This window comes from Delphinapterus leucas, chromosome 7, assembly GCF_059928025.1.
Source record: "Delphinapterus leucas isolate spDelLeu-1000000601 "Yukka" chromosome 7, BTC_Dleu_Yukka2, whole genome shotgun sequence".
Taxonomy (NCBI): Eukaryota; Metazoa; Chordata; class Mammalia; order Artiodactyla; family Monodontidae; genus Delphinapterus; species Delphinapterus leucas.
Genome location: NC_143135.1, coordinates 44930524 through 44944478, shown reverse-complemented (window position 1 = coordinate 44944478; position 13955 = coordinate 44930524). Strand labels below are relative to the sequence as shown.

Genomic DNA, 13955 nt, shown 5'->3' with positions numbered 1-13955 from the left:
TGGACAAATTCTTGGAAAGGTACAATTTTCCAAGACTGAAGCAGGAAGAAATAGAAAATATAAACAGACCAATCACAAGCACTGAAATTGAAACTGTGATTAAAAATCTTCCAATAGGGCTTCCCTGGTGGCACAGCGGTTGAGAGTCTGCCTACTGATGCAGGGGACACGGGTTCGTGCCCTGGTCCGGGAAGATCCCACATGCCGCGGAGTGGCTGGGCCTGTGAGCCATGGCCACTGAGCCTGCGCGTCCAGAGCCTGTGCTCCGCAACGGGAGAGGCCACAGCAGTGAGAGGCCCGCGTACCACACACACACACAGAAATCTTCCAATAAACAAAAGCCTAGGACCAGAGGGATTCACAGGTGAATTCTATCAGACACTTAGAGAAGAGCTAACACCTATCCTTCTCAAACTCTTCCAAAATATAGCAGAAGGAGGAACACTCCCAAACTCATTCTATGAGGCCACCATCACCCCAATACCAAAACTAGACAAAGATGTCACAAAAAAAGAAAACTACAAGCCAATATCACTGATGAATATAGATGCAAAAATCCTCAACAAAATACTAGCAAACAGAATCCAACAACACATTAAAAGGATCCTACACCAAGATCAAGGGGGATTTATCCGAGGGATGCAAGGATTCTTCAATATATGCAAATCAATCAATGTAATACACCACATTAACAGATTAAGTAATAAAAACCATATGATAATCTCAATAGATGCAGGAAAAGCTTTCAACAAAATTCAACACCCATTTATGATAAAAACCCTCCAGAAAATGAGCATAGAAGGAACTTACCTCAACATAATAAAGGCCATATATGACAAACCCACAGCCAACAGCGCTCCCAATAGTGAAAAACTGAAACCATTTCCTCTAAGATCAGGAACAAGACAAGGTTGCCCACTCTCACTGCTACTATTCAACATCGTTTAGGAAGTCCTAGCCACAGCAGTCAGAGAAGAAAAAGAAATAAAAGGAATACAAATTGGAAAGGAAGAAGTAAAACTGTCACTGTTTGCAGATGACATGATACTATACATAGAAAATCCTAAAGATGCCACCAGAAAACTACTAGAATTAATCAATGAATTTGCTAAGGTTGCAGGATACAAAATCAATGCACAGAAATCTCTGGCATTCTTATACACAGACAATGAAAAATCAGAAAGAGAAATTAAGGAAACACTCCCATTTACCACTGCAACAAAAATAAAATACCTAGGAATAAAGCTGCCTAAGGAGGTGAAAGACTTGTACTCAGAAAACTATAAAACACTGATGAAAGAAATCAAAGATGACATAAACAGATGGAGGAATACACCATGTTCTTGGATTGGAAGAATCAATAATGTGAAAATGGCTATACTACCCAAAGCAATCTACAGATTCAATGCAATCCCTAACAAACTACCAATGGCATTCTTCACAGAATTAGAACAAAAAATTTTACAATTCGTATGGAAACACAAAAGACCCCAAATAGCCAAAGCAATCTTGAGAAAGAAAAACGGAGTTGGAGGAATCAGGCTTCCAGATTTCAAACTATACCACAAAGCTACAGTAATCAAGACAGTATGGCAGTGACACAAAAACAGAAACATAGATCAATGGTACAAGATAGAATGCCCAGAGATAAACCCATGCACATATGGGCACCTAATTTACGACAAGGAGGCAAGAACATACAGTGGAGAAAAGACAGCCTCTTCAATAAGTGGTGCTGGGAAAACTGGACAGCTACATGTAAAAGAATGAAATTAGAGGGCTTCCCTGGTGGCGCAGTGGTTGACAGTCCGCCTGCTGATGCAGGGGACGCGGGTTCGTGCCCCGGTCTGGGAAGATCCCACATGCTGCGGAGCGGCTGGGCCCGTGAGCCATGGCTGCTGAGCTTGTGCATCCGGAGCCTGTGCTCCGCAGCAGGAGAGGCCACAACAGTGAGAGGCCCACGTACAGAAAAAAATAAAAAAAAAGAATGAAATTAGAATACTACCTAACACCATACACAAAAATAAACTCCAAATGGTAAAGCCTTAAATGTAAGACCAGACATTATAAACCTCTTACAGGAAAACATAGGAAAAACACTCTTTGACATAAGCCACAGCAAGATCTTTTTTGACCCACCTCCTAGAGTAATGGAAATAAAAACAAAAATAAACAAATGGGACTTAATTAACCTTAAAGCTTTTGCACAGCAAAGGAAACCATAAACAAAACAAAAAGACAACACTCAGAATGGGAGAAAATATTTGCCAATGAAACAACAGACAAAGGATTAATCTCCAAAATATACAAACAGCTCATGGAGCTCAATATCAAAAAAACAAACAATCCAGTTAAAAAATGGGCAGAAGACCTAAATAGACATTTCACCAAGGCAGACATACAGATAGCCAAGAGGCACATGAAAAGATGCTCAACATCACTAATTACTAGAGAAATGCAAATCAAAACTACAATGAGGTATCACCTCACACTGGTCAGAATGGCCATCATCAAAAAATCTAGAAACAATAAATGCTGAAAAGGGTGTGATGAAAAGGGAACCTTCCTGCACTGTTGGTGGGAATGTAAATTGATACAACCACTATGGAAAACAGTATGGAGGTTCCTTAAAAAGCTAAAAATAGAACTACCATGTGACCCAGCAATCCCACTACTGAGCATGTACCCTGAGAAAACCATAATTCAAAAAGAGACATGGGGGCTTCCCTGGTGGCGCAGTGGTTGAGAGTCCGCCTGCCGATGCAGGGGACGCGGGTTCGTGCCCCGGTCTGGGAAGATCCCACATGCCGTGGAGTGGCTGGGCCCGTGAGCCATGGCCGCTGAGCCTGCACTCCGCAACGGGAGAGGCCACAACAGTGAGAGGCCTGCGTACCGCAAAAAAAAAAAAAAAAAAAAAGAGACATGTACCATAATGTTCACTGCAGCTCTATTTACAATAGCCAGGACATGGAATCAACCTAAATGTCCATTGATGGATGAATGGATAAAGAAGATGTGGCACATATATACAATGGAATATTACTCAGCCATAAAAAGAAACGAAATTGAGTTATTTGTAGTGAGGTGGATAGACCTAGAGTCTGTCATACAGAATGAAATAAGTCAGAAAGAGAAAAACAAATACCGTATGCTACGCATATATATGGAATCTAAAAAAACAAAGGTACTGATGAACCTAGTTGCAGGGCAGGAATAAAGAGGTAGACACAGAATATGGACTTGAGGAAATGGGGTGGGAGAGCGAAGCTGGGGCCAAAAGAGAGTAGCATCAACATATATACACTACTGAACGTAAAATAGTTGGCTGGTGGGAAGCAGCAGCATAGCACAGAGAGATCGGCTCGGTGCTTTGTGATGACCTATGGGGGTGGGATGGGGAGGATGGGAGGGAGGCTCAAGAGGAAGGGGATATGGGGACATGTGTATGCATATGGCTGATTTGCTTTGTTGTGCAACAGAAACTAACAGTATTGTGAAGCAATTATACTCCAATAAAGATCTATTAAAAAATAAATAAATAAATTGGAATTAGGAGAAGAGTCTGAAGGCGTGGAGATTAATCACAGAATTTAAAGTAATTTGGATGAGAAGAAAGACCTGAGCATTAGTTATAGTCTCCTTGAGAGTGTGAACTTTGCGTTACAAGTAAACTCAAGTGAAACCTAGTAGAGGTAAAGCTGAAAAGATCAGCTGGATGGTTACTGTGGAAGAGACAGCAAGAAAAGGAGAAAGAATGCACAGTTCTCAGAAATGACCTTTGTCACTAGAGTTCTTATAAATTCACCCATGTGTCCTCTGAAGCTGACTTTCAAATAGTCCTGAAAGATTATGTGCAGTGTAAACTCAAAGATGATGGGAGTACTGTATGGGATTTACTTAGTCTATTTGAATGGTTTTACATGTTTTAAGCACAGTTCTTCATTTCTTCTTTACCTCATTCCTTTGCAAATTCAAAAGTTGCAGATTCCCAAAGTTCTTTTGGGAGTATGCATATTTATAACACTGTAAAAAACCGCTTATGAACTTAATATAAGTATAATATAAACCCCAAAACAAACAGAAAATGGAAAAATATGTGTTTGGTATACAGTTTTTTAAAAAATAAATTTATTTATTTATTTGTTTTTTATTTTTGGCTGTGTTGGGTCTTTGTTGCTGCGTGCGGGCCTTCTCTAGTTGCAGTGAGCAGGGGCTACTCTTCGTTGTGGTGCGTGGGCTTCTCCTTGTGGTGGCTTCTCTTATTGTGGAGCACGGGCTCTAGGCGTGCGGGCTTCAGTAGTTGTGGTGTATGGGCTGTAGAGCACAGGCTCAGTAGTTGTGGTGCACGGGCTTAGCTACTCTGCGGCATGTGGGATCTTTCTGGACCAGGGCTTGAACCCATGTCCCCTGCACTGGCAGGGGGTTCTTAACCACTGCGCCACCAGGGAAGCCCTGGTATACAGTTTTTTGAGCCCAGTAATCTAAGTATAAATAACAAAATGTGATCTTGGATCAAGCTGTATTTCAGTGTGTATTCTGTTACTATGATTTGTGACATATTATACACTATATAAAGTTACACTGCTACCCACACCACACTAGTATCACATTAACTACCTCTGTCATGAATAATGCAAAAAATTTTTGAATGATGGTTCTCTGGCAGCTGTTAAGTGCTTTTTAACATTTGAACTTAAAAAAAATCAATAAGCAAATGTTCAGTGTTGATAGACCCAGCTGAGTGGTATTAAACTATACTATATATTTTCTCTAAATCAACTGTAAACTTTAACAGGCGCCATTCAACTTCAGGCACTTAGCCAAGTCTGGAATTAAGATCTCTCTGTCTTTGTTCCTCTAATCCTTTTTAAAGTTCTTTTATTACTTAAATAATTAGACCTTCAAATTCGATCAACTAAACACAATCAATCCTACTCCACTTATAGCACAGTAGTGGCAATCAACCCACTGGGGAAATGTGACATATTATTTGGGTAACATCCAGGGTCCATGATACAAAAGAAAAAAATCTCCTTACCCAGGAGTTCTTCATGGATTGATCAGGAGTTGAAATAAAGGCATTCATGAATGCCCAACTTATTGTTTATATGCATATGGGTGATTTTATTGTGTTTTAGAGCAAGGGTTGGGATAGGAGGAAGCTTAATAAAATTCATGCCTTCAATTTCACCAAAAGTTCTATGGCCTCAAAAAGGTTAAGAACCACATATTCTAATCTACCCATTAGTGGATGAGGCTTCCTAATACTCTATGACAGCTGCCATCATATTTTTTAGCACAGTTGATATACTCTATTATCTAAAATTTAAAGATGAACTAAGAGACACTTAATTTTTAAGAAGTCATCTTAGAGCTAAGTAGGGTGTTACTTTAGGATTCCACAGTCAGTTAAATTCCAAAAAGAGAGGTACAAGATAAGGATGAACGTTTACTACCACTTTCCTTGATTATAAAAACCTCTTCTGGGGCTTCCCTGGTGGTGCAATGGTTAAGAATCCGCCTGCCAATGCAGGGGACACAGGTTCAATACCTGGTCTGGGAAGATCCCACATGCCATGAAGCAACTAAGCCTGTATGCCACAACTACTGAGCCCGCATGCTGCAACTGCTGAAGCCTGAGTGCCTAGAGCCGATGCTCCACAGCAGGAGAGGCCACCACAGTTAGAAGCCCTTGCACTGAAACAAAGAGTGGCCCCTGCTTGCCGCAACTAGAGAAAGCCTGCATGCAGCTACGAAGACCCGACACAGCCAAAAATAAATAAATTAAATTAAAAAATAAATCTCTGCTATATGGCAATTATACAACCAGTGAAATTCAAACAGTTAACCTGGAAGGCAAAAATAGTATCAAAACTGTTTTATATGGTTTTACAAATAAATGTTAATAACAACCAAATTATAAACATTTATTTCCACTGTATTATATTATACTATTAAATGTGGTTCTAACCACCAAAATAGTTTAAGCTCAGAGTTGGAAATCTCTATCACTCTCACCTTGGTACAGACTACTCGTACAACCACTTTCCAAAAGGCAGAGGAATCAGACCCAGGTTGTACCTCAAAGAGAAGATGTTTTTCCTGGCCAGAAGCCACTTTAGCAGTTCTGAAAAGAGGTAAACACATTCATTAATTTTATGAAAAGTCATGTAAAATAATGGAGCTACGAAACCAGATTCAAGAAAGTTTAAGACAGAGGAGGAAATGTGAAGAAAACACAGAAAGACAAATAACAATAATGGTGATTGTAATAATTAGATTTTTAAAATACAGGGATAGAGAATGTTTTGACTATAAACATACAATTTAATTTTCAAGGTGGAAAGCATAGTGGAATGATATTTATAAATCTATTTTTTTCATATCTATATCTCAATGGTCTTTAAATTTCTAACAAAGACAGCTAGGAAAAACATGTGCAAGGAATCAGGTACTTAAAGAAAAAATTTAGCTGGTTTCATTTATCCATATTTTGACTAGTGCCTCAGGTGTATATAAAGTGTGAAAAAATCTTGATCTTGGTTGAGTCCTTCCTTAAGCAACAACACTTATATACCTCTTTGAAGACAATTTTTACAGATAATTTGAAACTGGATGAAGCAAATGATTTTGAGACGCTTATGTAACTTTACTGTCCTCCCCTAGCAGAGTAATTCTGATTTAGAAAGCAACAGGATACTAACATAAAAAATATAACACTTTTTAGGATAACTCAATATCGTGCATCAATGCCAATTTAAATCAGTTCAAAGACATAAGTATTGCAGCTCCCTTTTATCATTACTCACATTTCTCTCTGAGCACCAGTGGGGATATCACAGTCAGAACTAAGAAACTTACAGCTAAATAAATTGAGGCCATTGAAAATTAAGTAACTAGCCCTAGGTAACAAAGTCTGCCAGTGAAAGTAGTACTGCCAGTTCCCAGTTCTGTTTTCTAGCTATCAAGCCATGCGTCTTTTGCGTAGGTTTAACTTTAAAGTTCTCAGACAGCACTGAACTTGTGAAATTCCAACTCTGACCCAGGGGAATTGGTTTTAAGAAGCAAATCCAGTCAGAAACGTTCTGTGCTAATAAATAAAAGAGAGATACTCTTTTACCATCACCTCTATATTACACAGTAAGCTTAGCTTGAGGATGTTTTCATAGGACACATTTTATCCAGTATCTTTAGGCCAAAAAACAAAATTTCATATAATAGACTAGGGTTTTTTGTATGTAAGTTCTAAGACTCTAAAGGGATGGCAAATGTCATTGATTACTCTTCAAAAAAGTTGACACAATAAACATAAAAATTCCACTCTTATGATACTATTAAATTCTCAATCGAATTTTATTCCTTAAGAATACAGTCTCAGAAGTAATGCCTCAAATGCTACCATTTGGATGATCTTTAAAAAAAAAAGAACAAAGTAAAATGCTAGAGTTTTAAAAACCATGACTACATTTTTATTATAAAAGATCAGACAATACACAAATATACACAGTAAAAGGTAAAATCTCCCTTCTCTGCTCCCCTTTTCCATCACCTCCCCAGAGAGCTGTGTATATCTTTCCAGTTCATTTTCTACGCATTTATATATATATATCTACACAGGATCCATCCATATATCCATACAGGGCTTCTTTTTGGTTTGTCTGTTTTTAATGAGTGAAATCCAGTGTTCTTAAAAGAAATGATCTTCTAAGATAACTTTTAAGAGTTAAGAATGCTTTATTCTTCATGACTGGCTAATAACAGGACACTCCAGCCATGTCCATAAAAAGACTGCATTTCCTTCTCTTTATCTAATGTGTTCGAAATGGCCAAGTATAATATGTCTCTTATCCAATATAGTTATTGCAAAGCTTAAGAAGTACATTCATGTATTTTACCCTAAACTATTAATAGTGACTATAATATAAATTCATATATACTAAGTGGTTCCAAACTGCTTGGTGATTTTGTTTGGCCTTTTTGGGGTTTAACGAGAGGTAATATGGGATAGTGGAAAGATCTTCAGACTTGGGGAAAGCTGGATCTGCCATCGATACCTAGGTAATCTCTTTAGGCCTCAGTTAAAATGTCAGACTGTCAGCAGGGTGCCTTGCACGTACTATGGGCTCAGTGAACGTTAGCTAAGTTGAATAGACTAAAGAAAGAACCTTTAAGATCTCATTTAAAAGGCAATGCCAATAAGTTATAACTATACCCCCAGGGAGACAGAAGATACATATATAAAGAGAGTCGGATATGGGTGCTGCTATAGGAAGACTTGATAGAAAGAAGTGATATCTGCTCTCCTGTCACCAAGGGAGAACACACAAACAAAAATGGAATATTTTAAAAGTATAACAATCTGGGGTCATTCAGGGACAGAGCTCAGTATATTTTAATAGCTTCTATACAGATCAGTATAAAATTGATTTAATAAAGAATAATTCACAAAGAGAAGGCTGTTCTATTGGATGTGCTAAGGAGGCAGAGAAGTTTATACTTCATCTTAGAAATCTATTCAAGAGTTAAGTAGAGATGTAAACATGATAGCTAATTAGAAAATATTTATAAACAAAATATCTTATTCTTCAGTGATGACAAATGAATTATTACCGTATATATATATTTCTCTGGCAAAATAATGGTTCAATGAACAAACACTGAAGATTTATTTATTAACTAGACGAACTGGTTGATATTCAGAAACCTGAAGTGCCCTTTGACTATCCTAGGCGCCTTTCTCTAGATGACTAACTGGTATATTCTCTTCTGTTATGCACCTCCTTCAGTGCTTTCAAACAAGGGTCAATTTACATGCCTGTGGTCAAAATTCAGTTTTAAGATCCTTCTGTTCTTTTAGTCCTATGACATATTTTTAGATAGCTACATAGAAAGTCTTATAGTACTCAATAAATATTTGCTAACTGCTGCTGAAAACATTCTCTTACCAACCAATATGTGTGGTTATCTCTCAGACAGTAATAACACTGGGGCAATATGTCAGGGGGAGAAAATAAAATGAAAAAGAGCAAGTCTTACACATCATTAAGTTCTGCTACTCTTCCAAGAAATTCTTCATAAGTTAAGGAGCCACTTTCTCGAACCAATGTGACATGTTTTGCTACTTTTTCTGGTAACTTGTTAAGAACCAGCTGCGTCTGATCCGAAATTTGCTGTCCCATGATGAAATGATGTCTTATGAAATCCAAAAAGAGTGTTGCTTCACATCGTTTCTGTCAAATATACATAAAAGTTACTTTTACATGTAATATACAAATGGCAACATACCCATCCCTTCAAGAAAATAAAGCAAAACAGGAATACTTTTAAGTGAGATCTCAACAGACTTACATGAGTCTAAGGTGGAATTTATTTAAACAACTATATTTTAAAGTAAAGATTTACAGTTCTGTTTTTTAAAGATCATACAGGTAAATGAGAATACAGGATTCATTTATCTTATTGGGAGGGTGAATTCCTATAATTTTGCCAAGTTAAAAACCATTACACACACACACAGAGGCATTTAAGTGATTGTATTTAATAGGAAGTTTGTTTACCTCATATGATTTTCCTAAGAACATTTCCTGACTGCTTACCATGTCAGGCTCCAAACTAAGGGTTTTCATATATTATCTCATTTATTCCTTACAATAACCCTAAGAGGTAGGCATTATTATATTCCTAGTTGACAGATAAGGAAATAGAGTTGAGTGACTTATCTAAAGTTAAACAGCTGGGGACTTCCCTGGTGGTGCAGTGGTTAAGAATCCACCTGCCAGTGCAGGAGACACGGGTTCGATCCCTGGTCCAGGAAGATCCCACATGCCAAGGAGCAACTAAACCTGTACACCACAACTACTGAGCCTGCATGCCACAACTACTGAGTCCATGCACCGCAACTACTGAAGCTTGCGCACTCTAGGGGCCGGGGACTGCAACTACTGAAGTCTGCACGCCTAGAGCCCATGCTGTGCAACAAGAGAAGCCACTGCGATGAGAAGCCCGCACACCACGACGAAGAGTAACCTCTGCTCGCCACAACTAGAGAAAGCCCACGCGCAGCAACGAAGACCCAACGCAGCCCCCCAAAAAACGTTAAACAGTTGGTAGCACTTCCCTGGTGGCGCAGTGGTTAAGAATCCGCTTGCCAATGCAGGGAGCCCTGGTCTGGGAAGATCCCACATGCTGCGGAGCAACTAAGCCTGTGTGCCACAACTACTGAGCCTGTGCTCTAGAGCTGGCAAGCCACAACTACTGAGACCTGCGTGCCACAACTACTGAAGTCCGTGCACCTAGAGCCCGTGCTCTGCAACAAGAGAAGCCACCGCAATGAGAAGCCTGTGCACCGCAACAAAGAGTAGCCCCTGCTCGCTGCAACTAGAAGGAAAGCCCGCGCACAGCAATGAAGACCCAACACAGCCAAAACTAAATAATAAATTTATATGAAAAACAAACAGTTGGTAAATGGTTGAAGTGAAATTTGAACTCATGTTTTTTAGATTCTAGTGCTTATATTCTTTAACGCTATGATATACTGTGATGTATAATCATGATATAGATCAGCTAAAAAATTTATTGTAGAATTACTTTATTTATAAATGTACAACTTAATTTTAATTGTAAAATATATGTAAATTAAACAGACTTTTTAGCTAATTCAACTATGTTACATTTTCTGCTTAGAAAAAAAAGTGCTTTTGCTTTTTAACTCCTCTAGGTATTTATTTATTTATTTATTTATTTTGCGGTACGCGGGCCTCTCACTGTTGTGGCCTCTCCCATTGCGGAGCACAGTTTCCGGACACGCAGGCTCAGTGGCCATGGCTCACGGGCCTAGCCGCTCCGCAGCATGTGGGATCTTCCCGGACCAGGGCACGAACCCGTGTCCCCTGCATCAGCAGGTGGACACTCAACCACTGCGCCACCAGGGAAGCCCGGTATTTATTGTTTAATTAATTAATTAATTATTTTTGGCTGCATTGGGTCTTTGTTGCTGCATGCAGGCTGTCTCTAGTTGCGGCAAGCGGGGGCTACTCTTCGTTGCAGTGCATGGGTTTCTCATTGCGGTGGCTTCTCTTGTTGTGGAGCACGGGTTCTAGGCACGCGGGCTTCAGCAGTCGTGGCACGCAGGCTCAGTAGTTGTGGCTCATGAGCTCTAGAGCGCAGGTTCAAGAGCTGTGGCACACGGGCTTAGGTGCTCCAGGGCATGTGGGATCTTCCCAGGCGAGGGCTTGAACCCATGTCCCCCGCACTAGCAGGCGGATTCTTAACCAAGGTGCCACCAGGGAAGTCCCTCCTCTAGGTATTTTTAATTTCGAATTTATATAACTTGTTTTCTAAATATGAAGGTGATATTTTAGTTAAAAGGCTGGATCACTACTTTAATAATCTACTATCAATGTAGATCAATAAGTTACTGAGTTGACTTAAAATTTAATCACAAAACATTTATTTAATAATCACTCTAAAGTCTTGAAGGATATAATTCTATGTATTGTGGCTAGAGAAGAGTTGGATGTGTTTATTCTAGACAGTTTTTTCTCCTTTGGTAAATAATGATTTATCAAAATATTAAGCACGGAGATATGGTTAAAATAGAAAATAAGATAAATTTTTAGTATTTATGTATCCTGATATATTCTACAGCTGAATAAGGAAATCCCAATTCAATACGAATACCACTACTAATAATAGTAAAATCAACTAATATTCGTTCACCACTTCTACTGTGTAACACAATCTTCTAAGTACTTTATATGTATTCATGAATTTAGTCATTTAAATCCTCATGATAACCATTTCACAGATGAAGAAACAAGATAGCTAAGGAAACAAGCACAGAGAGGTTAAATTAATAAAGCCACAAAGCTAATATTAGACTTAAAAAAAAATAAAGTTAGAAAAAGAAAAAAGCATTAAAATTAAAAAGAATCTGATCCTCCCCCCTCCTACAAGAAATTTCATTTTATTTACACGTCAAAGACTATCATTTTACTTCACCTGAATTAACACTCATATCATATAAAGCAGGTGAAACAGTAACAATTTATAGTAAAAATTTTGTCAGGAAACCTGCTTTATCATTTAATCAAAAAAATGAAAAGTTATAACTCTAAAATAGAAAATATACAACTTTAAAATATAAAATCATTTATAATAAGAGTTCTCAGTAACCATAAATATGCAAATTTTGCTTTGTATTCAAATTTAATGTGTTATATTTGAGGTTTATTCTTTTAGTCACATTAAATATAGGAAAAGTACAACTGTTCTAAAGAGAAAAACTCAACAATTACTGTTTTGAATCTGAGCCTACTTGGCAATGATAAATATGAATTACAGAGATAAATGAAAGGAAGTTGTTGAGGAAGATCCAGGCCACTAAGAAAACATCTCTGAAGGCAAAATTATATACTTTAAATATAGCCAAATGGATTCACAGCAATCGTATTCAAAAAGAAACAAAGATTTTAGCTTAGAGGAGGTCTCTAGAGTACTCAACATTAGTAATTTCTGGATTTCATAGTCTAATAAAGTCTCAAAGCACCATGGTGTTGCACATTTATTTCTATTCTAAGTAAGGATAGTTTCCAAAAATAAATGAAAAAATCCCTAAAACTTAACAAAAATTTAAAGAATAACTTATAACCTAGGAAATAGAAGGATATAATACTAGAATAAAAGTCCTTCCCAAGAAGGCAGTAATTTCACACTGACATATACTACATACAGTAACACTATGGTCCTTATTTTTCTTCTAATCCAGATGTGTGAAAAAATCATCAGGAGCCAAAGGCTGTACACTGGTGTTAGGGAGCCACTGTTACATGGCCTTTTAAAAAATTAAATTCAACAAGCACCATATGCCTGGCACTGTGCTGTGTTCTGGGGATACAACAGTGAGTGTAGGAAACAGGGCTCTTGCCACCATGGAGCATCTGATTCAGTGGGGAAGAGACAACAATCACACCAATAAATACATAATTTCAAAATAATAAGTGCTAAGCCAAACAAGTATAGGGTACTGAAAGCCTATAAAAGGGGGACTTGACCTGTCTTGTGACAGGGAAGAAGTCCTTGGGCAAACATTTGATTTGCTATCGGTCAGAGTTCGCCAGAGAAGAGAGGGATAGAGGCATGGCAAGGGGAGGACATTCCAGGCAGAGGTTATAGAAAGCGCCTAAACAGGAAGGAGTATGGTGACTTTGAGGTTAAAAAAAAAAAAAAAGCCAGAGTGACTAAAGCCCAGGCAGAAGGAGAGGGAGATTGGCACCAAGAGATGGGATGTTTACCATTTTTGTTTATGACACAAAGACAAGACTGCATGCCTGCCCAATCTGGGGATGACTGTAACTGGAATGAATGAATAATGTCCACAGAATACCAGAATCAAGACTGAAAATGGATACTGATTTTCTGAAATAGAATAAATTTTTATGTCAAATATGACTAAAAGTTAAATCCTGAATATGTTTTGAAAGGCACATAAAGCACATAGGTAAGTTATGTTTAAAAGCAAATAAAATATAAAAGCTCTGAGGGTTCCAGTCAAAATAAGTAAACAGTAAATAGCGATAAGAAAGATGCTAAAATAATCCTAAACTCTTGCTAGAAGCAGATGTCCAGAGCAAGAGCCTAGTTCCACTGTGCTCTGTAATGGTTCCAACACACCAGAGTTCTCTAATCAGCTCTAAGCAGTGACACTTTTAAAGGGCACTAATCATTTGAATATATTTGGGAAAGCACGCAAGATGTTATGGATCTAGAAGAGGAAACAAAGCAATTTATTCTAGATAATCATAGTTCAGTAACAACATGGAGCATGGTGATAGGTTTGTTCAAACACCTGAAGAGCTTTCATGTAGAAGAGGAAGTAATATTTACTTTATATAATTACAGAGACCAGAATGGCCAGTATAAATTAGGCTGATTTCAGGTCAATATAAGAATTTCCT

General features: G+C 38.1%; 1 protein-coding gene across 8 annotated transcripts in view; it reads right to left on the bottom strand.

Annotated features, from left to right (window-relative positions):
* Positions 1 to 13955, bottom strand: part of RNF141 (ring finger protein 141) — a 58549-nt gene that overhangs the window by 31456 nt on the left and 13138 nt on the right. For all 8 annotated transcript variants that reach the window (XR_016393820.1, XM_022555817.2, XM_089915170.1 and 5 more), the window contains 2 exons: positions 9037 to 9230; positions 6019 to 6127 (listed from right to left, as the gene is read on the bottom strand). Coding sequence is in view for 7 of the 8 variants with exons in the window: in XM_089915164.1 (XP_089771290.1) it covers positions 6019 to 6127; positions 9037 to 9230 (303 nt within the window). In the remaining variant the exon portion in view is untranslated. The remainder of the gene's footprint in view (positions 1 to 6018; positions 6128 to 9036; positions 9231 to 13955) is intronic.